Below are 25,543 nucleotides of genomic sequence, written 5' to 3'. Positions count from 1 at the left end.
TCATTTGTTACATCGCGAAAGGTGGAGAGGGTCTGGTGGCTGCTCTCTACCCAGTATCAAGGATTTACACTTAGTTTAGATGCTTCAAAACAAGGCATCTTTTTATGTAGACTGATGTAGTTATTATTTCCATCAAATTTAAATAGTTTGGCAGATTCAACCCTAAAATACTTTCTTTAAAAATGTTGTTAATAATTGTAATAATAATTGTATAATTATACGAGAAGAGAAGTATAAAAAGAGCGACAATAAAGAAATGTTGTGTTTATTCAATGTATGTATAGAAGTAAAGATGTATATGATTAAAATTGTCTAAACATAATAATAATACATAATAAATCAAACCTTTGAATTAAATTCATTAAAAAATATTTGAAATAAACAGAGAATGTATTTAATGTATTGCTTAAATGTATTACATCCAATACATTTTTTATTTATTTTTAAATGTTTTAACCACAATGAGATATACATCGCTAATGATAACATGTATCGTAATAACAAAATGCACGTGCCATAGGTGGCGGTACTGAGCAGATCCTCTTTTAGTAAGAGAAGAAGAAAATGACCAATCAGATTTGAGCGAGACGGCGATACAGGAAATACATTCGTTGGCGCCACTTTCCGAATTTTCGTTGAGTTGTGATAGTTTTGGTCGATGACAACAATGGCGACATCAGCCGCTAATACGTTTCCCGTTCATAATGCAGACGTGATAACGAACTTCTTTCGAACCGAAGTTCTGATCGGCGAGGAGGCGCAACTCTTCACGAAGAGTGACTTGGTACCTGTTCCGAAGGTGTGTCAGTTCAACATGAAGTACATTTTCAAATACATGCTTATTCAAATTCTTCATGTTTTTGTTTTAAAAAACAAACTCTGACAATACGTTTTTCTGTCTGACAGGCAGAGGTTGTTCAAACACTTTACATGCGAGTCTTGCAGCTTCTGTTTCCTTTGACACCTGAGCGTCATTCCATGGTATGTTGAACATAAACACTGAGTTGTTATGAAACCTGTCTGTGAAATAACACACAGAAAGCTGACAAAGTTGTCTCACTTTTTAGTTTATCATCGTAATTCAGTGCTCAACATCTTTTTGGAACAAATATAAATCTAATTGTAAAGCGTTACAAAGAATGTGAGAATCATTTTAGACGAGTTTGTTTTTCTCCAAATCGTTGGTTGCAACAGTTAACTAGAGTACAATTGTATGAACTTTAGTAGCCGCTTGTACTGTTTTATTTATAGTAAAGTTTTAACAAGAAAACGGGATGCATGCATTCTTTCACATAATTTTAATTTATTTTAAATGTGAGCCTCACTTGACACATCTTACTAGCTCAACCAAAGGGATTCTTGTTTTAATGTGTTTTCTAATGAAATGGACTAACACAGAAACTTCTTTTCGTTCATTCCAGGTTCCACTGGACGCAAACATTCAGAACCCGGAATATTATGAAGGGGCAACCTTCATAATAAGTGTCCATACACGCATGTATGACACATAAATATCCTTTAGTTGGTCAATTTAAGTTGATGACTGTTTAATTTTTTGAATCATTAATGATATTTCATCATCTAGGTCTCAGTTTCTGCCCATGTGTCTGGTGAACGAGTTTTCTTTGAGTGACCTCTTAAGACCAAGTAAGACTGATGGCCGTTTAAAGCTTCATAGAAATCGTATTGCTGGTGCAATGTAAGGAGATATTAACAAAGGATTTTCACACTGTTACTGTTGACTCGGAAGATAATCAGCTCTTGAAACAAAAACATAGCTTCACTACTATACTGTTACTTTGAAAGTAATCCATCACTTCAGAAAGAGAAGATATGTTTTAAATGGTTTTAAAAATATAATGTATTTAAATCCCTCTTGGGTAAATGTAATGCCAAACATGGGATTTAAATATTTATAGGTGAGCTTGTCTAAAGCAGTACTAGACTAATTTGTTGAAATGTTTGTTTGTTTTTTTCAGAAAGGGAAAGAAGCCTTATGATTTTAAGCGGGATCATGAACTTTCTCCAGTTTAGAAAGGGGCGGATGGAGGTGATCATGGAAAAGCAGAGCAAAGCTGTACGTGAACTTTTTAAACCTCACTTTTTGTAGAAGAAAGCATAGAGCATTGGTTCTCAACATGTGTTCCAGAAATGTACTGTCTTGTGTTAACCCTTTTATAATGTTATGTATAATCATTTTATGATTTGTCTTTTATTAAGTATTATAAAACGCATTTGATGAATGTTGATTAATATTTATAATTAACTCTGTCTGTTATTAGAGAGCTGACGCAGACCGTCTGCAGGCGTATAAGAGAGAAATCCAGGAAGCTGAAAGAAAGATCAAAATCCTGACGTAAGTTTTATGAAAGGGATGAATAAAATCATGGGTTTGCTATAAAGATGCTTTAACACTTTTTTAAATTTAATTCCATCAATAACAGGACCATTCCTCCAGAGCAGCAGGCGGAGGCAGATGAGCTGGCGGCAGCACTGGCTGAGCTACAGACCGCCACCATGCACGAATACAAGGAAGTGGTATGTAGACATCTGTATCTTGACTCTTGGACTACTAGGTCGAACTATGTATTAATCTTGTTGACATCAACTCTTTCAGCAATCCAAACAGGATTCCATCGCAGAATGGAAGTCAAAGATTGCAGAAACGTCTCAGAAGCTGGTAAATCTACATTTTAGCGACAATTTTCCATTTATAAATATTTGTATTCCTGTTGGTTATAATATGGCTGTAAGTGTGTTTATTGAACTGAACAAAAGTTAATATCAATCTCATCCATTTAAAGGATGAAAAGATTACCTGTAAAAATGGTAACCTTGGTAAAAAATGTTTTAATATTTTTATTTAATTGTGAAACCTAATTATTTTTTTAGCAACAAAGCTATAATTGTGCTTTAATTATACTTGTTTACAGAATGTGTTGTTCTTCTAAACACCTGCATATTTTGCTTAATAATCCGATGTAAGATGAACTACTACGAGAAAGGTTGAAGAAGAGTATTCCTTATTTTCCTACATTAAGACTGATTATTTTAATTATAAAGCAATTTAATTTCAAAGCCTTCTTTTTTAAACTGTTGGGAATGTCTTCTTAGGCCCAGGCGAAGGTGGATGTGGCGAACCTGAAGGAGGACGTCGCCAAACTCAAGTCTCAGGTTGTGGAGTCTCCGGAGGATTTGAAGAATCAGATGGAAAAGATGCAAGAGAGCATCAAGACCATTAAGATTTCCCAAGTGTGTGCTTGATTCTATCATATCTATTCTCACATGATCTGAGAAGCTGACATTGTTGTCTTCCAGGAGCAAATTGATGAGCGAGTGGTGGAGCTGCAGACCATGGCGAAGAGTGTGTCTCACACGGAGTTGGAGGTCCAGCAGATGTTCAGCCTCCTGCAGGATCTGGAGAGCAGCATGAACAAGTGCAAGGAGCTACAGGAGGAGGTATACTGAGCCAAGAGTTGAAGTCAATTGAATTAAAGTCAATGGTGTATAAATGTGCTACTGTAAAAATGACTTTTTGGAGAGTAAAAAGTAAAAGGTAGCTTCATACAATAGAATCTTACCACGCTAACATCTGTGACACAACAATTTTCGGTAAAACACTGTGTGTGCTTGTGTTCAGAACCAGGAACTGGCGATCAAGTATGAAAATATGCAAAAGGAGCTGAAAAGCTTGAGCATGCAGGAGGAACAGCTGCAGAGAACAGTGGAGATGAAACGGTCCAAACAGTCGACACAGAGTATTCGCCGGCAGAAGAAGCGAGAGATGAAGGAGCATCGAGTTGAAGAAATCCTAGGGTATTTTATTTATTTTTTTCACTTTTTAAGCGTTTGTTCTGCCAGACTCAAACCTGTTTTGAATCAACTTGCAGGGAGTGCGATCACATGCGGCAAAAGCGAGAAGAGGTGGCTGACAAAATTCAGGAGATTTCCTGCGAGATGCAGCAACTGAAAGCAAAGATAAAGGGATTCAGAGATGTTTGCACCAGAGAGACACAGAAAGCACAGGTATGATGACGGATCCATTAATCTTATTGTAACTATTCCAAATATCTTCATATACTTTCTCTGCAGGCTCTGTATGAAACCGTGTCAAAGTCTATGGTGGAGCTACACAACAGGATTGAATCCCATGTTCACCTCTTGAAAAAAGATATCACCAAGATGGCAGCCAACATTTAGGGGTTTTTATCCATGTTATTTCTGCTCTGTTTCATTCGTACAATAGTTTTCACACTAATAAAAGTCCCATTGATGATAGATCCACTTTTTCAAACATAAACAAGTATTATTTAAAACGTATTTTATACTATTCCTCCAGGCTCTCTTCAAGACAGTGTCAACATCTATGGACGAGTTACACAAGAGGATTGAATCCAATGTTCTCTATCTGAAAACTTTTCATTTATCCATGTTATTTCTCTTCTAGTTCTTCTGAATTGTCCTCTCAATAAAATGTTTTTTACATTAATGATTGTTCCGTTGGTGACACGTTTGACTTATTTGCATCTATATCTGTGTATGTTTGCACTAAATATTTAAATGGAAGTAGCCGTTGTAAGGATGTGACAACTCTACTGTAATCGATCTACTAAATCTAATGCACATTTCAAATTATCACTTAAATAACTGATAATCTTTCATATTTAATTCATTTAAAAAAATCATTGCCTCTCTTTAGAATCCACTTGCTCAGCTATTCTTCAGGTCAGGTCAAGCCTACACTCACACTGAGAAAGACGAAACGATCTGTAGATGATGCCAGCAAGTCTGGTTCCAACAAGGACAAGGACAGACATCTGCGTAAGTCAACTAATAAAACGGATTCTCTCTAGAAGACATAAACTGCAGTAAATTTCCACAACACTAATAGACTCAGGAACCCATTCATTCCTTGTGCTATTAGACTTCATAACTCTCAGTTTGGGGGCAGGAGCGGAGTGAAGGGATGATTTATTGTATGTTAATCTTCGTATCCTTATAAGATCTTAGTGTTTTTTCCTTTGATCTATGCTATTTTATGTTTTGTTTTTTTATGAAACTTCTGTACTTTCAATCGTCTGCTGTGAACGGGAAACCTAATGTCCCGAATAAACGAGTTATCGTTTGGAAAAATGTTTTAAAATCATTATTTAAAAACTGCTTCCATTAAATCCAATTTGTAAATTGTAAGATGATACTAAATTCACCTCAGACACTGACTTATATAAATGTACATGAATGTTAATTACACAAATGATTAATTAATATTTTTGTAATTTTTCCTATTGTGTTTTTGAGAAGTAATTGAGTATTAAAAACTTTATTCATTCAACTAAATTGATTGACAACAAATGGGACAGTAACATAATAGTACGAGTCATGACTATTATTAATTCATACGTTATATTGATAAAGAAAAATATTAAACACATCGTTTATATTAAAGTAATATCGCAGGACATTGTATTTGTCTATCGGTCACGTTTCTCTCAGAAATACTTCAGGGTGAAGTTGTTGATCATGGGACGTCACATGCTGTTGCTCATGCGCACTAGCTAACCCCGCCTGGTCGCTGACAGTCTTTGCAGAATGGCGGCTCTTTTGGAATCGCTGTTGCTGAGAAAAGTGGACGGGAGGAAGGTCCTGGACTGGTTAAAACAGGTTCGTGGTGCGACAAAGAACACAACTGCCTTGTTCGACACCAGCGGGGTTTTTTGTAGCTTGTTTAAATGGATGACATTGCTCTGACATGTTTGTAAACTGAACTTTTAGCCTCACAGCTAACACACTTTCTGATTTAGACTTGTACAATATACAAAATAAAAACCAAAAAACCCTTAAATAATGTTTTTAAATGACTAGTTAATTACAGAAATTCAATTTAAGAAGTTATTTTCCAGCTAAATATACGTTCCTTTGTTGCATTGTTATTTCTCTACTGTAGTTACTTGAGTTGTGGCTCCAGAATAGTTGATGTTTTGTAAATGAAAACTTGGATCCTGTCTTTACAGCTGGAGCAAGAACGTTTGACACTAAGTGAGGTAGATCTAACGGCCCACAAGCAGGAATTCGTCCCATTTCTTTTAAACTTTCTACGAGATCAGAGCAACCAAGCCCTCACTCATGGACCTGCTACACCTGCGAAGACCCCCAGCAGGACCAGAACTATTGCAGAGGGATCGTCTGGCAGGAGGAGCTCCAGCGAAGCCAGCTCTCGAAATGCAAGTCGCGTGCAGCTATTTTCACCTGGACCCGGCGTCTCGCCCGGAGCAGAGTTGGACGCAATCGGTCATGGTATGAGTGGGGTCAGTGCTTTCAGCAGCCCCTCCTTCTCAACAGCGTCAAGTCCGGCTTTCAGACAAACAGGCTCGGACCGTCGGCCGAGTGGACGTCTCAGTCTTGGGGACTACATGGTTTCCCCGCCTGAACAACAGCACAGCCCAAACCTTCAGCCTGCAAAGGGACGGCGGAGAGCTAGTGGGGGGTCAGGGGTGAGATATGTCAGTGCGCGTGGAGGGCATTATGGCGACGAGGCTGGAAGCGGTGGGAGAAGATCCAGTCGAGGGGGATTCAGCCGAATCAGCGAACAAGTGTCACCTCCGACTGTGGGCCAACTTAACTTCAACAACTTGGAAGACTTTCCGCCGGTTGGAGCTTCACCGATTCCACCTGTGTAAGTCTTGCCATAATTATCTGCAACGCAATTTGTTTTCATGGAAGTATTTGTTTTTTAAAAGGGGAACAAAACCTTCTCGAAGAATCAACCCAACACCCGTGAGTGCAGAGCGACCTCATTCCAAACCCAAGACCTGTTTCACCTCGACCCCGTTCGCCAAAGCCACGAGTCCACCAGTTGAAGCCGAAGTCCCTGAGAATTCTCTCTCGACAGTCAGCAGTTCTTTGAGTCTGAAGGAGGAGCGAGAGCTACTGAAAATGGAAAAGTGCGTATAATGTCTTAGGGTTTAAATCTTGTCACACAGAAGTTGTGTTCAAATCTTAAAACTTTCTTCATTCCTTCCGATTATTGTCGGAATGTTTCTTAGATCCAAAAGGGCCCAGGAGGTTTGCTCTCCTCTGAAAACAGAATCAAGCACGCCTCCTAAATCTGCACTCATCGCAGGGTTGAAGGTATCGTTTATCTTTATCGTTTATCTCATGGCGAATTATACAAAGAAAATAATAGTTGACTTAATGGATCTTTTCTTTTAAATTAACTTAATCATTCTTGTAAAAAACACTGAACAACATTCTGATTAATTGTTTAAACAAAAACTCGTGAAAAGCAAGTCATCATTTGTTAAGTGCCCTTTTCAGACCCGGGTCAGAAAGTGCTTTAACAATAAAAAAAACAATATACATTTAAAATATAAAAGTACCTAAACCCCATACATATAATATTTAAATGATTGCATTCTGTCTGTTGCAATAATATGTATTTAGGAAAATTGTTTGCTGTAAAACGACTTGTTTGCCATGTTCATGTCTTTCGTGTTCATGTCCTCCTTAAGAATACACCAGAGCTTCAGAGATCTTCTCCAGAACCAACCAAAGTCACATTTGCCTCAGATTTGGATCTTCTTGCAGAGCTGTACTGTACATGCATTTCTGGTAAATTATCACAGTTTATTTGATTTTAATTCTGCTTGAAGTGATTCTTCATTTTCTCCCTACAGTAGGAACGTGTGACAATAATAAATTATGATTTGTTTAAGAAGGAAGTCATAAAAAAAAGTCATGGCAATTGTTGATGTTTTAATAAACATTTTTGATGGTCAATGTTTGTAGTTGCATTGTGTTCAATAAAGATCCACTTTTCTGTGGATAAATGGGGTCTCAAAGGAGTAAGCAGAAAAAAAAATGGAAGACTTTTATTTTCTTTATATGAAGAATAGTTTGTACAGCAGGTCCTCTGTCAAATCAAGTGACTCTAAACAGTATATATTCTTCTTTTTTTTTCTTTCAGAAAACTTGGTGCCCAACATTTTTGTGGAGCTCTTTTTTGTAATGCAGCTTCTCACGTCTCAGTCTCCACACAACCACGAAATTGAGGACCAGGACAGTTTTTGTGCAGAAAATTCAGGTGCCTGTTTTTTTCATTTGATATCACTAATAGATTTAAGTCGTATGACGCCATCCCCTTTCATTACTAGATGTTCTGGAGAAATGTTACTTACGGCAGGTGCACAACTGTGTGTATTTCGCCGTCCGTGTTTTGGAGAATCAGTTTCAGTAAGTGCCTTCCATTTGTAAAGCCATCTCAAACTTCCCTGCTTTTCTGTGTTAAGTTACTTTTTTCTTTTTCCATATGTCAGGCTGATTGCTCATCTAGACAAATGTACTGTGCGACTACTCGCTGAGAACGAGAGAGTGGCAGCTTTTGCTCCACGTTTTAGAGACCATTTGAATCTGGCCCAGGATCAAAGTACAACCATGGTAATATAAAGATTTGTCATATGTATGTATGTAAATATAGTTAAAATATGTCTATTTAACATTGCACTGTTCATCTTTTTTTTCTCCAGTTGTCTCCATCAGTTTCAACTTTCATCCACTCAGTCCCCTTTCAGCCCTCAACTGACAACCGCTCCAACTTCAACAGTGACAGGGCCTTCCATACGTTCAAAAAACAAAGGTGTGGTTTCATGACATTCCTTTCTTGTATTTGGGCCTAAATCTTATTATACAAGGTTGGTTTAAGGGAGCAAAACGGCTTAAAAAAGTTAAAATTACATGGCAAATTAGCGTATTATAAATGGTACAATACATATCACAATACAGGGACATGAATACTATATTTATGGTGATACTGTAGGAAGTGAACAAGGCTACATTCGTAGTAACGTCGAGTACTTGACTCTGGCGTTGCAGAATTTACAGACCACAAGAATACCAAAATAAAACCAAATATCGAATAAAAAAAAAATCCTCAGTCAATGCTGGGATCTTGCAGGATTTCATTGTTCCCCTAGCTGCCGAGAACGTCATCACTGCCGCCATCAAGTGGCAGGAGGTTTAATTGCAACACAAAAATCAACAAATGTATTTAATATTTGCACGTTAATTGTGAATGTTAAAACAAAAACACCAGAGAAACATTTTATTTCAAACACACTGTTGAACCGTAAAATAAATATATAAATAGTGAAAATAAAAAATGATTTGTTACCTTAAAAACATAATGATCACATTAGTATTTATTATGTATACAGGGCTGTGGAATAGTATCCACAGATGATTATTCTAAAACAGATTTATTTCCAAAACCTGTTGAAGAAAAAATGGTTACCTTTTACTCTTGTCTCTTCCCCAGGGACATGTTCTATGAGGTGCTGCGAGAGTGGGAGGACTTCCACAAGGATACCAGCTGGATTTTTGATTCTGCACTTGGGAGTCGAATAAGGCATGATTGTTAACTAGTTAACATTTTTTCTAGTCAATTGCTCTATTCTAAAATGAGATCTGATTCTTCATCCAGGACAATGATGAGTCAACTGACATCGGCAGGAAACCATTCTCATTTTGCCCGTCTCTTCCTGAAGCAGCTCATACAGGTGAAATGCTGGGATGCTTCAGCTTATCTTGCAAGAAGCTTCAACACATGTTAAAATGTTTTATAGGTGTGTAAAGGCCCCACAACAAGTGGTGCTGTGGGCGAGCATCCTGATGCTGATTTGCTAGGCATTGTGGGAGCCAAAAGTCTTGGGCGTCTCAAACGCCTTGAAGAACGTCTTATCCAGCCGCAGGGAGTTACAGGACCGTGCCCTCCTCCATCTTTCCCCGGACACCAAAGGTTCTTCAGGGATTTCCTACAGACAGCTAGTTGGTAAGAATGAGATTTACTAGATGGATAGTATTATTGCCATTAAAAATATCCTCTTTAACTTTGATATTAATTGTTTTCTCTATAACAGTTGTCAGTTGAACCAGCATCTGCAGGATAGCTTGTGTCAGCAACTCTTACAGCTGGATGAAGTCTCCATCCTGAGTGGAACTCCATCCGTGGTGGACACCGGGGATGAGCAAGATGGAGACGTGGATCAGCAGGTTCTTCAAGATGAACAAATGCACGTTTATTATCACGGCTGAAGGGTCTAATCGGACGATATGTCGTCCTTGCTAGGATGAAAAGCAGCGCTTCACCTCAGTTTTGCTCTTGACTCGTCTTCTGGCAAAATTCCTGGGGTTCATCTCCTTCCTTCCGTACCAAACTTCAGAAAAAACCTCCAACGAAGTACAGGAGACAGCCATCGCTCTTCGCAGCAGGGTAAGAAACTACCGCAACCTCATCCACGGTTGTATTTTCAGTGTATTCAACATGATCTGTTCTGCAGAGTGTTCCAGTCCTGGATGTTTGTGCTGTGCTGGCAAATAGTGTGAAGAAAAAGCGGACTATATTGACTGTGCCCTGGCTAGTAGAGTTCCTCTCAATGCTTGACTTCATTGGCCCATTTCTGGACTGCTACAGAAGCGTATTGGGATCTTTGCTTCTACTCTACAAGTATGTTTTTTTTTTCCTAATACAGAAGTCATTTGTGGTTTTGTGTTTATAAACCTGCTTTGCCTTATTTTCAGGAGCTTGTTGCTGAGCAGTTGTGGGGAGATGTGCTACCTGAACAAGCTGCTGCTTGTCTCAGTGTTGGGCTGGCTCTTCCAGGTACCTAGAAGAAAAACTTTATTTTCCACATTTGTGAAATGTGCATGCTTCAGCAGCAATAAAGAACAGACTAAGCTAACGAAGATGGATAAAAAAATAAAAATAATTATACATTAGAAACTTTAGTAAGTTTGAGATCTTTTTTTATTCTTGCTTTAAATAAAACCATCACCTTTAAAGACTGATAGCTGTGACATTATATGTTTTGTTTATTAAATTGTCAAATATTATATTAATTGTATTTATTTATTTGTACTAGAAAAATAATATATGAAGGATTCATTGATGTGTCAAAGGTTCATCCAATAATGCATACCTGAGTTATGAGTTACCCATTCACTTAAAATAACATAAAAAGAGCAAGATAATTATTTGTAATTATTTACAAAAAGAGTTTAATAGTTTAAGCACAAGTAAGACTAGTTGGAAATGCAGCATTTAAATAATGAGGATCTCATTTATTACTCTTCTATCTTCTTTAGATCCCTGTGATTCCTGAGGACATTTTCTTCACCAATGAGTTCACTGACAATGCTGAGTTGGACAAAAACACCAGTGCCTCTGGACTTGTAGGCTTACACAGTTGTGATAGTTCAAACATATTTTCCAGTTTTTCCTTTGTTTAAAAGTTATTTTCCCCCAACCCATTTCTTTTAGGACTGTTTTCCCTTGGTGGATCAGCAGCTTCTGTACACATGCTGTCCGTTTCTGGGTAAAAGTGAAAGCTTGTTTTATACAAAAATATATAATAAGTAAATTTCTCTGGAGTTAATTGTTTTGCGCAATAAGTTGAAGGATCCAGAATGTAGACGTCATCTCTTTTTAATTTCCAAACCATCCAGGAGAGTTTCGTAAGCTTCTTGCGGCATTCGTGTCTGGAAGTACATCAAAGAACGGAGGAATTGTCCGTAAAATCAAGCCGACCTCAGCTGAGTTTAGAGACCAGTCCTCTTTGATCCGATACCAGCACAAGCTCCAGGTAAGAACACAGATTTAAATGGACTCATATTTTGTAAAAAAAAAAAATTGTGTTTCCCCTCTTTAAGGAGGACCTAGAGGAGGCCTTCTTTCATAACCAGCCACCATCACTAAGACGCACCGTTGAGTTTGTAGCTGAGCGGGTCGGCTCCAATGCAGTCAAGCACATGAAGTATGTGATACATTTTAAATGTATTAGTGAGCTTATGTGCTACGGTCATACTCTGATGGGTGAATATTGAACATAGACACTAAAATATAGTGTAATTTGCTAGTTCAACTGAGTAGTAGATAAAACTAATGTTTTTTTCCAAAATAGTTTGTCCGTTTCATTTAGTGTTTATTTTTATGTTTTGTTCCTTTGCTTGAAGGCCACTTGCAGCAATAATTGTATAAAAGGTGTCCCTCCAGGAAGTGTACTTGCCCACCCCTGCACTTCACCCATATAATATAGAGCACAAGTAGACTTCTCATGTCCGGCTGTCATTTTAAAAATTGTGAAAATATTAAAGCATTTATTTTTCTTTTAATAATTGTCTTTTGTTTTTGCAATGTTTCTTGAACAGAGCCACGTTATTCACTGAGCTGTTGGTTAAGGGTGAGAAGATGCTGAGGGATGGACTTGAGTCCCCCAAGCCCGATCCAGAAAAACTGAAGGACGTCATCTGTGCACAACTGTGCGAGGCAGGCATGGAGGCTCTGAGCAGAGCTACAAGGTAAACATGTGATGGCCTCCAACAGCTTAACTGAATACATACTTATAAGGTGTATAATGCAAATATAGACACACACATACGCTTGCAGCGAAATCACTGCACATACACTTGCAAGGAGACACTTGATTATTGGATAATAAATCAATTTGATTTCAAAGGTTAAAATGTATTGTAATTAACCTTTTTTCTTCTTTTTTTTGGTACTGTATCAATTTATTTATTTATTTATCTTCTCACACCTCTAGTGTCTAATATAAGGGACAGAGATGATCTTTGTCAACAATAAGAGTAAAACTGATGATGAAGGAAAGGAATTTTTTCGGTAAAGAAGGATGAACTCAGAGAGCCTCAGAAAGAAGACGAATCAGTCTCAGTCTTTGACGTACTGTAGACTATGCAAAGATTTTGGCCTCTTAAACGTTCACACCCTCTTAAATGTATAGACAATCCTGATAACATATAAGTAAAGAATAAAATAATGAAATAAGATTTTTGTCATGGCCGTTTGCAACTTGTAAGCCATCATTTTATTTTCGCAAAAAGAAAGATTAAAACAAGTCATTTTGATTTAATAATTTAGACCAAAATAAAAATGATATTGTCTTTTTTGATTAAGAAGAATTTATCTAAAATCTGTGTTTCCGTTTGATCTAGTTTCTAAGTTTGTTGCTGCCTATCCTTCCCCACAACAACACATATGTTTTTTGTCATCTGCAGGTTTTGCTGTGAAAAGAGCCCAGAAGCAATACGGATTTTACTCCCTGATGAGACTTCTACGGCAGTACGTCTCACTACAAACTGAAAATCCAGTTACTATTTGTTTAATTTTCAGTTTGTCAATCAACTTCACTTTTTGTTCAAGATTCTGACCACATCAGAAAACATCACCAAACACCTGGCAACAAAAAAAGCTTGTAGCTGGCTCTCGGCTAAGATTAACGGTTTGTCATTTTCACATTCTCTTCACATTTCGCTCTAGTTTTCTGATTCGTCGATTCCTTCTGTTGATTAGAGGTCATTCAGCGAGAGTGGAAGAACAAGTATGATCGCATCATGAAGTCTTTGGGAAGCTCCTTGGCGGCAGATGCCAGCGGGGTGGCAGGACTTCTGGACCAGGTCGCTCAAAAACAGAACAATACCCCAAAAAGGAAGGAAAAGTTAAAATTACTAAGTTCTTGCCCACCGTCCTGCAACCATGGTGCCTGTCTTCCCTCTGATGTCCTCATTCAGATCAAAGTAAGCCAAAAGAAAAACACAAAAACATTGATTTGTTTAGAGAATCCCGGTCCTGGCTTCACTGGGTCTGTCTTTTCAGGACGTCTTAAGCGTTGCTGTGGGTCCCAGGTTTGATGAGGAGCTTCCCACAGGCTCTGAGCTTAAGCGGTTGATCCAGCGTGTAGAAGAAACTCTGGCCTGCAGAAAAGTAAGTCAGAATTAAATCATCTTACAATGGAATCTGTCACTAATTTATTTTATTTCTTTAGTTCTCCACTGCAATGTCCGACCAGATGCTCCAAAACACAACTGTGCTTTTGGCCTGTAAGCTCGGTGAGATGCTTTGATTTGACTTTTGTGGTTATTTAAATGTAATCAAAAATTAGAATCCTGTGTACAGAAGGCAATAAACAGGCCAGTCTACAATAAAACTAAACTTCAATACGCCAATTTTCTCTATCTTTGTGATTTAGTCCCCTCAGTTTTATCTTTATATATTTATCAATTCAAAATATTTTCTTATCAAGGTTACGCCCTCAAAAAAAGTGCAGATGTTAATTGTACTTTTTGTCCACAAGTGTCGGCGGAGCTGCCGTTGACGTCTTTGTCAAGTCCAAGCGGAGGCGCCGAGGGAGATGTTGTCACCGAGCCTTCAGTCCGAGAGCTGCTGGAACTTCTGATTGACTTGTGGGACCAGGACTTTTGCGTCTCTCCCCCCCTCCACCTCCTCTTCTCACAGATGACGGTCACTGCTGTTGTCAAAGCAAACAACACGGAGGTATGGCTTTTTGAAATGATTCTTCCAAATAATAAAAAGATGGATTTCAATTCCCTTCTCTTGTAACATGACTATAATTGTGGAGATTTATTTGGTTGGAATTAGATGCTGTTAAAGATGAGTCCAGTCTGTCAACAAGAGTGCTAAGATTTTATTTGACGCCCCTCTATTAAAACATTCTATGGTAAGGTTTGCCTTAAACCCGAACCTTGTTTTGTTCTAGTGGAACAACTACCTGTTCCTGATCGGACAGCTTGACAACAGAGGACTTCTAAGTGATCAACTCGTTTCCCAGTGGAAGAACCTCAAAGACCAGCTGATGCCAGTGGTACGTCTTCACAACCATCACCATTTGTTTCTAATACGTTTAATTTGTGTTTGTTTCTCTATCATCTGAAACTTTAGGAGCTCCCACAGAAGACGCAGACGCCCGCTCAAATCCCTAAACCGCTTCTTCAGCTCCAAATCCAAATGGACATGCTGCAAGTGTCTGAACAAACGGTAGAGGGCGCTACATGATCAACCCACAGGAACATTTAGGAAGTGCCTTTTACCACGCAATATTTTTAGTCCTCAAATTAAATTTTTTAATAGTTTCTGTTCATGTTGAACAACTTGTGTATTAATTAAAAAGCAGATTTTTAAAAAATAAAAATGTATTTTCTTATGTTACATAATAAAGGTAATTTTTGTCGTTTTGTCATTAAAATGATTTCACTTGAATCCAACTTTGTCAAGAAATCTGAATAAGGATTGTTTTATTTTTGTGCACATTTTAGGTTTCATTTACTTGTACTTCGTTACTAATTAAATGTCTATGTCTAAGAGGTAAAACATTTAAAAAAAAGAAAGTATTGGGTTATTGTCATATAATACGTGGATTTTCATGTTTAAAAAAAATGTAAATAAATGACATTGTAGGCCATAGATATCTGACCGCAGGCGGACAGAGAAACTTGAGGTTGACGTGGGAGGAGGGTCGACGCCCCCCTCACTCTGTCCAGCAGGAAGTGAACCTCCTCCGCTCAAGCCTCTGGAGACGCTCGGCGGATGACTGGAGCGAGAAGATGACTTCAGTGACGGTTCAGGGAGCGAGCTCTGGCCGCAGACGTTGATGCTCCACGCGGGGAAAATGTGCTCCAACCCCGGGGCTCGGATATAAGATCATCGATGAATCATGGCAAGTGTCAAAGTCGCTGTTCGCGTCCGTCCACCAAACGCGAGGTAAGAGTCAAACTTTCTTTTAACTACTTTTTATTTACTTTAGAAGACATTAAAACGGATCTGGAGTAAGAAAGACTGTGTGAATGAAGCTCGTATGATGACGTAGAAACTAGCCATTTTATTTTGAATTTATTTCCGTTATTCACAACAAGTCTTTCAATATGACTTAAGGGTTTTTGTCATTTATTGCCTCTCAAAAAGATTTAGGTAGATATAAAAATATTGTGGAAAAAGTTTTTATATTACGACTTATTTTATTATAGTAAGTAAGTAATATTTATTTATATAGCGCTTTTCGAGACCAGGGTCACAAAGCGCTTAGACAATCAAAACAATACTCAAAAAAGTACATACTTTAAAGATCAAGATAATACTGAGAACAACACAGGAGTTCGAGAAATTCAAGGAAAAGCCTGAACAAATAGAAACGTCTTAGGTGTTTCTTAAAGGAGTCAGTAGACTCCATCAAGCGCAAAGAGAGAGGAAGATCGTTCCAAAGCTTAGGAGCAACAGCCTGAAAAGATTTTTCTCCTCTGGTCCTGAGTCGTGTGCGAGGAACCATAAGTAGATTCTGATCCACAGACCTCAGAGCCCGAGCTGGGGTGTAAGGCTGGATCAGATCAGTGATGTAAGGAGGAGCCTGACCATGAATAGCTCTGAAAGTAAGAACCAGAATTTTAAAGTTGATCCTGAAAGAAACTGGAAGCCAGTGATTATGTGATTTTTATACTTTCTGCTCCTTTATGGAACCTTTTGCAAATTAAATAACATTTAACTTCGTACCACTGAATGACAATAATCATTCCTAAACCTTTGATATTTAACTAAAAGCTATATTTATTTTTCTGATGTTGAAATCCCTCACTGTTTTCAAGTTAATGTAGCAAACCCAAATAATTAAATATGAAAATAAAGTAATAAATGCATTTCATAACAAGCGGCAACAAATAATCAAAGTTTGTTTATAAAATGTTTCTGCACAGTGTTTATTATTGTATTACTGCAGATTAATTCAAGATACTTTCCAGTTCTTTTTTTTTTTAAATGAGTGGCATGGCAGCATGGTAAGTATTTTCTCACGTAAATGTTGTAGAATTCAAATTAAATCACCTCTTTACAAGCCAACGTAAATTCCTACAGCGTGAGGAATAATGAGCTCCTCTGGGTTTTCTGCAGAAGTTTCTCTACTGCAGGATGTACAGAGTGTTATTCACACTGCCTTGTATTTCACTTGATAGAAGAATTAAACTACCATTGTAGTTATTCACAGAGGATTCATGTTTTTTCTTTGTGTTAATATATGTAAGGTAAGGTAAAACTTTATTGATCCCTCAGGAGGTCTCCTTCGGGAAATAGTTTTTTTCCAATAGCCAGCAATTTTTCATAAACAATAAAAAATAAAAAATAAAATAAGAAGAAGAACATAAAGAGAAAGAACAAGATGACACAATCTAAGTCTAAAGATAAAGAGCATAGGTCAAAGAAAAACAACAAAGACAAAGGATACAAAGGCTAACATAGAACAGAACATCCAGATACTCTCACTCCACTCCTGGCCCCGAACTCAGAATTGTGCAATTTAATAGCCCGAGGAATGAATGAATCCTTGAGTCTATTTGTTTTGCACCTGGGTAGGAGGTATATGTAATATATATATACATGTAATCACATGGTAATATGTGAAGGTATTTACTTGCTTTATAACTAGTTTAAGATATTTACAGCAAAAGTCTAGTGGGATTAAATCCAATTGTTTTTTAATAAAGTTTAAAGAAAATATTTGACAATTTCCTTATATGTCCTTTGTTTGTTTGTAGTGTTGTCACTTTCAAATCTTATATAGACATAAAGTAAAAACAACCATTTTTAAATGAGATAAAAGTGCGCTTGAGAAACAATATATCAGATGGTATGAATAAAAACAAAGACCAGTCAAATAAAGTAAGCCATTGTATTTTTCACTTTGACTTTGTCATGAGAATTACAACGATGCTTATCCTCTTTAACACTTTAGTCTACAGCAACATATCACTTAGATTAACTGGAGTTAAGTGAGAAGAGTTTGGTTCAGCTGCAAACACAAACTGGTCCCACTTATATGGATAAAAGCTGATCCACGCACACTCTTCTCTGGACACTCTCCACAGAGGAAGTCTCTGGAGAGCATCTTTGTCTGTTTTCGTTTGAATTTTGCTCGGCGTTTCCCAAGAATGCAAGTGCTTCGATCCCACACATGCACACGCTCGTGCACGTACAATAGTGGCTTTGTTATGACTGTCATGTGTTCACCACAGTCATGCTTAATTTATGTGGACATCCACCCAATTATACCGGCATCAGAAAGCAATTTAAATATGTCATTGTAGTGTTGAATGAATGCTTCGTCTTTTTAAATCAAAATAAAACACTGACATGAACTTTGATTCTGTGACTTCTATCACTTAGTTTCTACTACTTTCTATAAAGCTCTGTTTATCACATGCAACTGTTTATTTGGCTTATCTTTCATCTATTCTGTTCTGTTTGTGCATAGTTTTTTGTTTTTTTTACTTTTATCATATTTTGACGTAGTGGAAAAATAATTAAATAAACAATCCAAACATAATTCACAACATATATTTATTTAATAATTTAATAATAATGATATTAAATGAAGTTGCCACTACAAGTTTTATTTTCAAAGTTTCCAGTGGCTTTGAATCCAATTTTTATTTTACAAACAGCAGTAAGTTTATAGCATTTTTTTTTTGTTAAGTTCTTGTGGACTTGTCTCAGCTTCAGTCCTCATTTTCAAAAGAAGAAACAATGGTTGTGCTGCGTTAGCAAGCTAATGGCTGCTAGCCGCGGCTAATGGCTGCTAGCCGTGGCTAATGGCTAAAAACAAACGACCAAAATTAAACTGAGCAACAAGCTAATTGTGGCTAGCGCGTTTCACATTAGCATGCTAGCTAATAACAAAACCATCAACATTAATGCGGGTCAACGGCCAGACTAACATAAGCAATAACATTGATATATTAATTAAGTTGTCAAAGTTCGGTCAAGTATGTGCGTGTTTGAGTATTAATATTTTCGAGGTATCAATATTTTTAAACCCTATTTTTAAAATGGCTGCCTAGACTGTTAATCTTCATTCTCTTCTACAGGGAGACTGCAGATGGAGGGAAACTTGCAGTCGAGGTGGATGAAAAGTTTGTAAGAATCCAAAACATCAAGGTTTGTATTAAAAGGTTGAATTTCTTGATTGATATAAGTATGTGATGAGTACTTATTTATTTACCTGTTTTTAGATTACTTTGCTATCTAAAAACATTTCCAACTACACTACATAACGCAATAGTTAGCTATTACTGTAGTACCTCTCAAATACTACTGTACTATAATGGCACTGTTACTGAGTAAAGGGTAGGAACACTCTGAAAATCAACACAGATTTCTGTGTTTTATTTTAGTTTTGCTATCATTTTCCCTGATATATTTTTTTGTCTAAAATACAAACATTCAACATGTAATTTATAATATAGTCATTACCTTCATGAACGCTGTCTTTAGTGCCAAAAACATATTCTGACAAAAAATAAACGTATGTAACATAAAGTGTATTTTTTATTGTACAACTTTAATGATTCCAACCCATACTTATTGTTTATTATAATTATAGTAACACTGTGCATCGCTCCTTTTACTTTCTGTAGAGCTTATATTAATAATAATGTTGTTTGTTTTCATGTGTCAGTGTTAGCTTTTCTTTCTCTCCCATTTTGTTTTGTTGTGCAGTGGTGTGTGGGCTCATCGAAACACTGCTGAGCTGTCTTTCCACTGCTCAATATGTACGCCGTGTGAGTGGAAAGGTGTTAATGAAGGGTGAATAATAAAACTGCAGTAGGTTGGAATACGATGCTAATGAGTGGAAACAGCTTTACTGACATTTTTGAAACCGAGGCTTTGTAACATGTTTTTTTTATGTTCTTCCTTTTAAAGACAATAGTGGTTATTTTGCAATGTTGTGAAAAAAACAACTTGTGTAAATGTAAATAGGCATGGTCCTGTTTTGACCTCATCAGCATCCATCCATCCATCCATCCCTCCCTCCCTCCCTCCCTCCATCAATCCATCAATCCATCCATCCATCCATCCATCCATCCATCCATCCATCCATCCATCCATCCATCCATCCATCCATCCCTCCATCCCTCCCTCCCTCCCTCCCTCCCTCCCTCCCTCCCTCCCTCCCTCCCTCCCTCCCTCCATCCATCCATCCTCCCAGTTAATGTTTAAAAGGGAAACTAATGTGTTGATTTAAGTGTGTCTTAAATTGATATATTGCACTCATTAGTATATTTCTGTCCGTTCAAAACTCTATTTTAATAAAGATATTTACATTAGGAAATTAGCTTAAGCCCCGCCCACCGTTTTAATTGTCAACTACTTATCTAGAAGTATAGAAGAAGCTTTTATTGTAGTGAAGAAATTATTTTTTTAGATCATTGATTGTCTGGTCATTTGTCCAGATATTTATGATCGAATAAATATTGTCTGTTTTTTTTCCTTTTTGCAGCTGGATGGACGGACAGACCACACAGTGGATTCTAGAGAGACGCATTTGGAGTTCTGCTTCGACTACTGCTACTGGTCGGTTCACCCTAAAGACCCTCATTATGCTTCACAAGAAGAGGTAAATACTTTACTTCGCATAGGTCAGAGGTTATCATAGAGCCACACTATATTTCATTATTGTTAAGGTAGCTTTGGTTCAAACAAGAAACTGCAATTTAAACAAACCTCACAAGTATCTAAGGTTCATGACCCTGGGAAATAATTTCCAGAAACCACGATTTTTTTTCTTGAATTGTGCAGCTGTAAGTGCACGTCTGCCTTTTGTAAATAAAAGTGGCCGACGTTCAAGAGTGTTTAGGAAACTGCTTTTTCTCTCCAAGTCAACGTGTTTCTAGCTGTGATGATATATGAGCTCCATCTGGCTATCAGGAAGAGGTCATTACACAACCTTGTGTGTCTGTGATCAGTCGGAGGCTTTCTGGAACATGAGAAGGACTGGAGAGGAAGTGCAGACTTTTTTTTTTTAATCCCCTAAACGTACAGTTTAGGGTTTTTAGACTTTCTGTCTTTGCTGGTGGTTTCAAATAATGGTGCTTAAGGAAAATTGGACTTATTTAGGTCTCAAATTAAAAGTTCCACTGCGTTATTTAATTATATTTTATGGTATATATCAACAAGAATGTAAGACAAAAAATCCCTCAAACTCCCGGTGTCTTTGTAATCATTCCATATACTAATAAAATCACATACTTATTATATACCTCACTTTTGTGTATGACATTTTTTATAATATGGTTCAAACGCAGATGTTCATCTAAACTCAATTTGTCTAACTATCAAGTTAAATTCTATCACGATCCATTTCAATTGACGAAGTGGTGCCAGATTGTCAAACCTAATAAAGTTTAAACCAGATGAAGTGGTTCCCCAATTTACTTTGTGAGCTTTTTGAGGACTTTGAAGGATGACTTGGAATGAGAACCAGCTGTTAAGTGAAGACTGCATGTGAGGCCTGTGTATGTCAGAGCTCGGCTTATGTTTAATAGAGGTCTGGAAAAGAACACGTATTGATGTATATATATTTTTTATCAGTATATACACGTCTTGAAAAGAAATTAAAAATTGCCAAGTCAAATACGACTTCAACCGCTACCGTCTTCATTGGGCTCCCGGGACATACCAGGAGTGTTTCCTGTCTGTGTAGCATGTTAGCCTTTTAGATTTTGCTACGAACAAGCTTAACATATAGACGTGTTTAATTGTTTTTGGAACTGCTGTTGGGACATTAAAGACAAACGGTGTGGAGGTATTTGGCTGTTTTTAAGTTTGTCTTGGAGCGCCAATCGTGCCAGTTATGCCTATAAGGATTCCTGTGAAAATAATCCCAACCCTTAGTTTTAAAATTGAAGTATAGTTAGGATGGAACAGATTTTGTAAAGTAAAATAATACAAACAATTTTATTTAAAAAAGGCACATATTCACAGTGAAACCACAAAGAAATCCATAAAACATTAAAGGAATAGTTCACCCAAAATTCAAACTTCACTAATTTTCTACTCACCCTCATATCGACTTGGGGTTGGGATTCTTTTCAGAGTAATCTGTTTCTTTTAGGTTTAGAGTTGTAGGCAAACATGTATGTTCATTTTTTAATGTAGGACCTGAGCTCAGGTTCATCTTTCTCCAAAAAACACCTAAATACATCAAAATACCATTATACTGTTTGTCTGTAACGTCAGTCTTGTATTGAAGCCTCAACGAGAAGAATTGTTTTGGAGCAAAAAAAAAATAAAACTCTATATTTTACGCTCGTTGGGGCCAGACCTTTAAAGAATAAGAAGTCATATAAACCAGAGGAACTCCAGAAGTAATCCGACCACAGACTACTGTCTACACTTAAAAATGAGTGAAGTTGGGATTTTGGGTGACCTTACGCTTTAATATAGAAATATGAATCAGATTTATTAAAGATGTTTAGAATCTCCAAGTCTCCACAAGAATGGACCTCTGGTGGGCCCCCATTTTGAGCCCGAGAAGAGCAATATAGGAACCCTTTAGCACCGGTTAAGGGAGTAAACATGGATCACGAAATAACCTTTTTAAAGGTATTTCAATCCAAATTGTCCTTATTGTCATACTACAACATCGTTCATAATCAAGGTATGCGGTTGTATTGTGAGGTTCTTGAAAATACTTACCCCTAGTATCAACCCTTTAAAAAAAAAAATCTTTGGTTGGACAAAAGTCATGTAAATATTGTTGGCTGTTCCCTCACCAAACATTAGGAGAACGGTTTAGGGAGTGGCAAGAGAAAACCAGGAGGAGGTGGGAATGTCAATTCTTCTGTTGGTGGGGGAGCAGTCGGTTGGTCGTCGACACCGTCCACTCTGTTCCCCAAGCCTCTGGTGAAGCCCCCTCGCCTGCCAAGTTCACAGCTGCCTCACAAATTAGTTTGGGCTGTAAATGTCAGCACCATGACGTCACTCCAGAGGACGGAGTCCAGAGCACAATGCTGCAACTTTTTTTTATCACCCAATGGAGCCCCTGTTGTCTCCCCCCTATTTTCTTTCTGTTTATCATTCCATGCATGTGGTCTGAGACTGTATGATGCTCCCTGTTTCTGGGTCAGTGTTTCAGCAGAACTGCATGCAGAGGGGAAGAACGGTCTCTCTGTTTGTAGAAGGAATCCTCAGCACACGTGCGCATTCACTCCCCCACACACGCCTGCTTCAAATTACAACAAATCGACAACAACGTCTTATGATATGAAAGGCCATGTGCTGGCGATTAAAAAATACAGTTTAAGTTTCATTCAAGTCACCAAAAACGGACCAAAATAAAGGCGTGATTACGAATGGTTCATAAAGGTTCTTGAAATAGATTGTTCACAGGAAAGCTATTTTTCTACATTGTATACGCTGAAGTATTACACACACCAGTGTTTATTTTTCCGTGCTGATTGTGGGGAGGGGCATCCCACTGTTCAACCCCATAGAGATCTAGTTTGTTAGACGTTCCCAGCTCTAGCAGAGAAGTCGGTCAAACTGGATAGCTCCGCCTGTCAGTATTCATCCAAGCTTCCTGTGCAATGTCCAGCATTGCATTCCCATGTTAAATGAGGAGCAGCTGATGTTTGGCTTCATTATACTCTCTCTAGTTTCTCATGATAATTTGACCTACAAATTTTGTGGGATGTGACAAACCAGATTTTTTGTTGAGCTACATCCAAAACACTGTTTTACAGTCAACCTTTTGCTTTTGAATGACCTCTCTTTTTTGTTAATATCTTTGTCAGTTTTTGTATGAAAGTTTGTTTCTAAACATGCACGGCTTTTGTTTATAGAGTTGTTTTTGTAGCCTACTTGGAAAGTTTTGGATAGAAGCTGAGTGACCCAAGCTTGCGGTCAGTCTTCACAAACGACACATAAAACACAAAAATGCAGTAAAAAAAACATTTATGTAAATCTTAATATTATTTCTTTCCATACCTAATTATTCACTTCTTGATTTTATGAGGTTTTAATCTCAAACGTTTTTTTTTCATTCGTGTTACCATGTTGTCCGTAATCAGTTATTATCATCATTACTATACACGCAATGACTGGTCTTTAAATAAACTATATACTGGTGAATAACATTCTTGTCTTTTACCTGACATTAATAGTTATTCTCTAAGACTTACTACTAGATACCAATTTGATTTGTGGACAGGCAATGAAGTAAAATAACAGGATTCGTATCATACTTAGTGGTGTAAAAGTTCTAAGAATACACAGAATAATTCAATTGATGAATGCATAGATACTCAAAAAGGGTAAAAATCATAGAACAATTGTAGTCTCATATTTTATCCCTCAATGATCTCTAATGCAATTAAGAAATCAGATAGTGTTGATAGTAAAGTTAGTGTTTAAGATTCCAGCTTCTTGTTTTTCAATGTTTAAAAAATATTTTATCTTTCCATTTTTGTGGTATGTGTGTTCGCGGGACTTTCTGCAGCCAACCTCGAGTGGTCAATCAATGAACTGCGGCTTTTTGCACTGATGCATTGGCTTCAATTTTCAATACTGAATGTTGCCCCATGGTCTTGAAGTTCTTTACCAAACTGTGTTGTTCTCCTTCAACAAACTCCTATCAAAGACCTTCAACATAACTTGCACTCTTTTTGAAAACATTTGTATAATTGATGACATTGATAAACCTTGTGTTTGACAAGTATGTTATAGAGACTGTGATGCATTCAATAGCATGAGACGATCAAATTAATAGGAAAACAAACAGATTCGATTAAACATGAATCTTGATCTAGGTCAGAATAATACAAATCTTGATGTTAAATGTTGGTGTTTTGTGTACATACTTTCTCATCTTCATGGCAACACTCATCCACACTATGACATGTTCCGAAGCTCTGATACAGATTTCTTGCAGCTGTTTGTCTCTTTCGACATTCCACATGACTGATCCAATTTAAGATTATCTTTCCTGCCATAAACTTAAATTGACTACAGAAACGCATTTCACTGTATTATTGCGGCCCTAAAGGGGTTGAGGAGAAATTATTTGTATTCACGATATTCATAGATTCCCTCTATATATTATAAACAACTTTTGACACTTTTCCAAACTTCTCAAGTTATTTAAACTCCTCTCACGTCACTTCCAGAATATTAGAGTTAAATAACCGGCATTGCCTGGGGATTTTTTATTTAAGAGACAAAACAATATATTATTTAAAAACTATTTAGAATGAAAAATGAAATGGAAGTTTTAGTTTCTATAATCGGCCAATCACGACTAATTCCGAACAACATCGGAGGATTTTAAAAGGCTGTAAATTTCCGAAAGATAGTTTTAAACCCTTCAAGGAATGAGGTGAAGAAAATGAGCCTATTCATGCTATTGTAGCACTAATAATATCGTAGAGTATTTGGCGCACAACTATTTTGGCCTTGGAAAAATAAGGCTAAAAACAAGTTTACACACAGAGCAGTTCTCTGTCGTCATTCTGAGCCCAAGAAGAACTGGGTCGGACCCCTGTGGTAGCTTTGAGAGGGTAACCAAGCTGACTCAAGTTATCATAGATATAAGATGTGGTTCCATTGGAAATACTCTCGTTTGATTGTTTTTTAAGGCCTTCAACAAAACCTCAAGACCTTCATCATCCAGTCATGTCATGTGATCAAGTTGTCTGTGTTGTGAGTTTGTTACAAGGCTTTACGAAGCCTCTACTTTGTTGGAACCCCTTTCAATAAATCAAAGGGGGGTCAAGGTTTAACAAGGTCTCCATTGATCTCTTCTGTTTGAGAGAGACAAGTCTGTCTGTCTGTGTTTGAAAAGGAGGATCTGGACAAGACTGTGGTGGTTCCACCTTTTGTGTCTTCATGTTCAAGTGTGCATGAAGTCAAGAGTGGTCTTGT

The 25,543-nt window shown here is 37.3% G+C and overlaps 3 protein-coding genes across 4 annotated transcripts in view; all 3 read left to right on the top strand.

Annotated features, from left to right (window-relative positions):
• The first annotated feature begins 611 nt into the window (after positions 1–611).
• On the top strand, positions 612–4,489 carry nuf2 (UF2 component of NDC80 kinetochore complex). The gene is made up of 13 exons (XM_087779230.1): positions 612–799; positions 907–981; positions 1,422–1,498; positions 1,586–1,647; positions 1,980–2,077; positions 2,283–2,356; positions 2,445–2,538; positions 2,618–2,680; positions 3,115–3,252; positions 3,319–3,459; positions 3,641–3,816; positions 3,891–4,026; positions 4,093–4,489. Exons 1-13 carry the CDS (start codon positions 659–661, stop codon positions 4,198–4,200), a joined length of 1,383 nt encoding a protein of 460 aa, XP_087635356.1. The 5' UTR covers positions 612–658; the 3' UTR covers positions 4,201–4,489.
• Positions 4,490–5,589: 1,100 nt separating this feature from the next.
• cdan1 (codanin 1) lies at positions 5,590–14,972 on the top strand. The gene is made up of 29 exons (XM_087779229.1): positions 5,590–5,661; positions 6,012–6,673; positions 6,738–6,941; positions 7,044–7,128; positions 7,509–7,608; positions 7,964–8,080; positions 8,151–8,229; positions 8,313–8,433; positions 8,523–8,632; positions 9,311–9,400; positions 9,476–9,551; positions 9,618–9,823; positions 9,912–10,044; positions 10,121–10,264; positions 10,332–10,498; positions 10,573–10,654; positions 11,137–11,223; positions 11,312–11,366; positions 11,497–11,633; positions 11,701–11,804; positions 12,199–12,348; positions 13,066–13,129; positions 13,211–13,289; positions 13,361–13,584; positions 13,664–13,771; positions 13,833–13,896; positions 14,142–14,341; positions 14,565–14,669; positions 14,747–14,972. Exons 1-29 carry the CDS (start codon positions 5,590–5,592, stop codon positions 14,858–14,860), a joined length of 3,939 nt encoding a protein of 1,312 aa, XP_087635355.1. The 3' UTR covers positions 14,861–14,972.
• A 460-nt stretch (positions 14,973–15,432) lies between these two features.
• Positions 15,433–25,543, top strand: part of stard9 (StAR-related lipid transfer (START) domain containing 9) — a 38,796-nt gene continuing 28,685 nt past the window's right edge. For both annotated transcript variants that reach the window (XM_087779226.1, XM_087779227.1), the window contains exons 1-3: positions 15,433–15,565; positions 18,712–18,781; positions 20,124–20,240. In XM_087779226.1, the coding sequence (XP_087635352.1) occupies positions 15,519–15,565; positions 18,712–18,781; positions 20,124–20,240 (234 nt within the window). In that variant the 5' untranslated portion in view covers positions 15,433–15,518. The remainder of the gene's footprint in view (positions 15,566–18,711; positions 18,782–20,123; positions 20,241–25,543) is intronic.

The sequence above is a fragment of the Callionymus lyra genome, chromosome 18 (assembly GCF_982586985.1).
Source record: "Callionymus lyra chromosome 18, fCalLyr1.hap1.1, whole genome shotgun sequence".
NCBI lineage: Eukaryota > Metazoa > Chordata > Actinopteri > Syngnathiformes > Callionymidae > Callionymus > Callionymus lyra.
The sequence above is the reverse complement of the archived record's forward strand: the minus strand, read 5'-3'. Positions and strand labels throughout refer to the sequence as shown.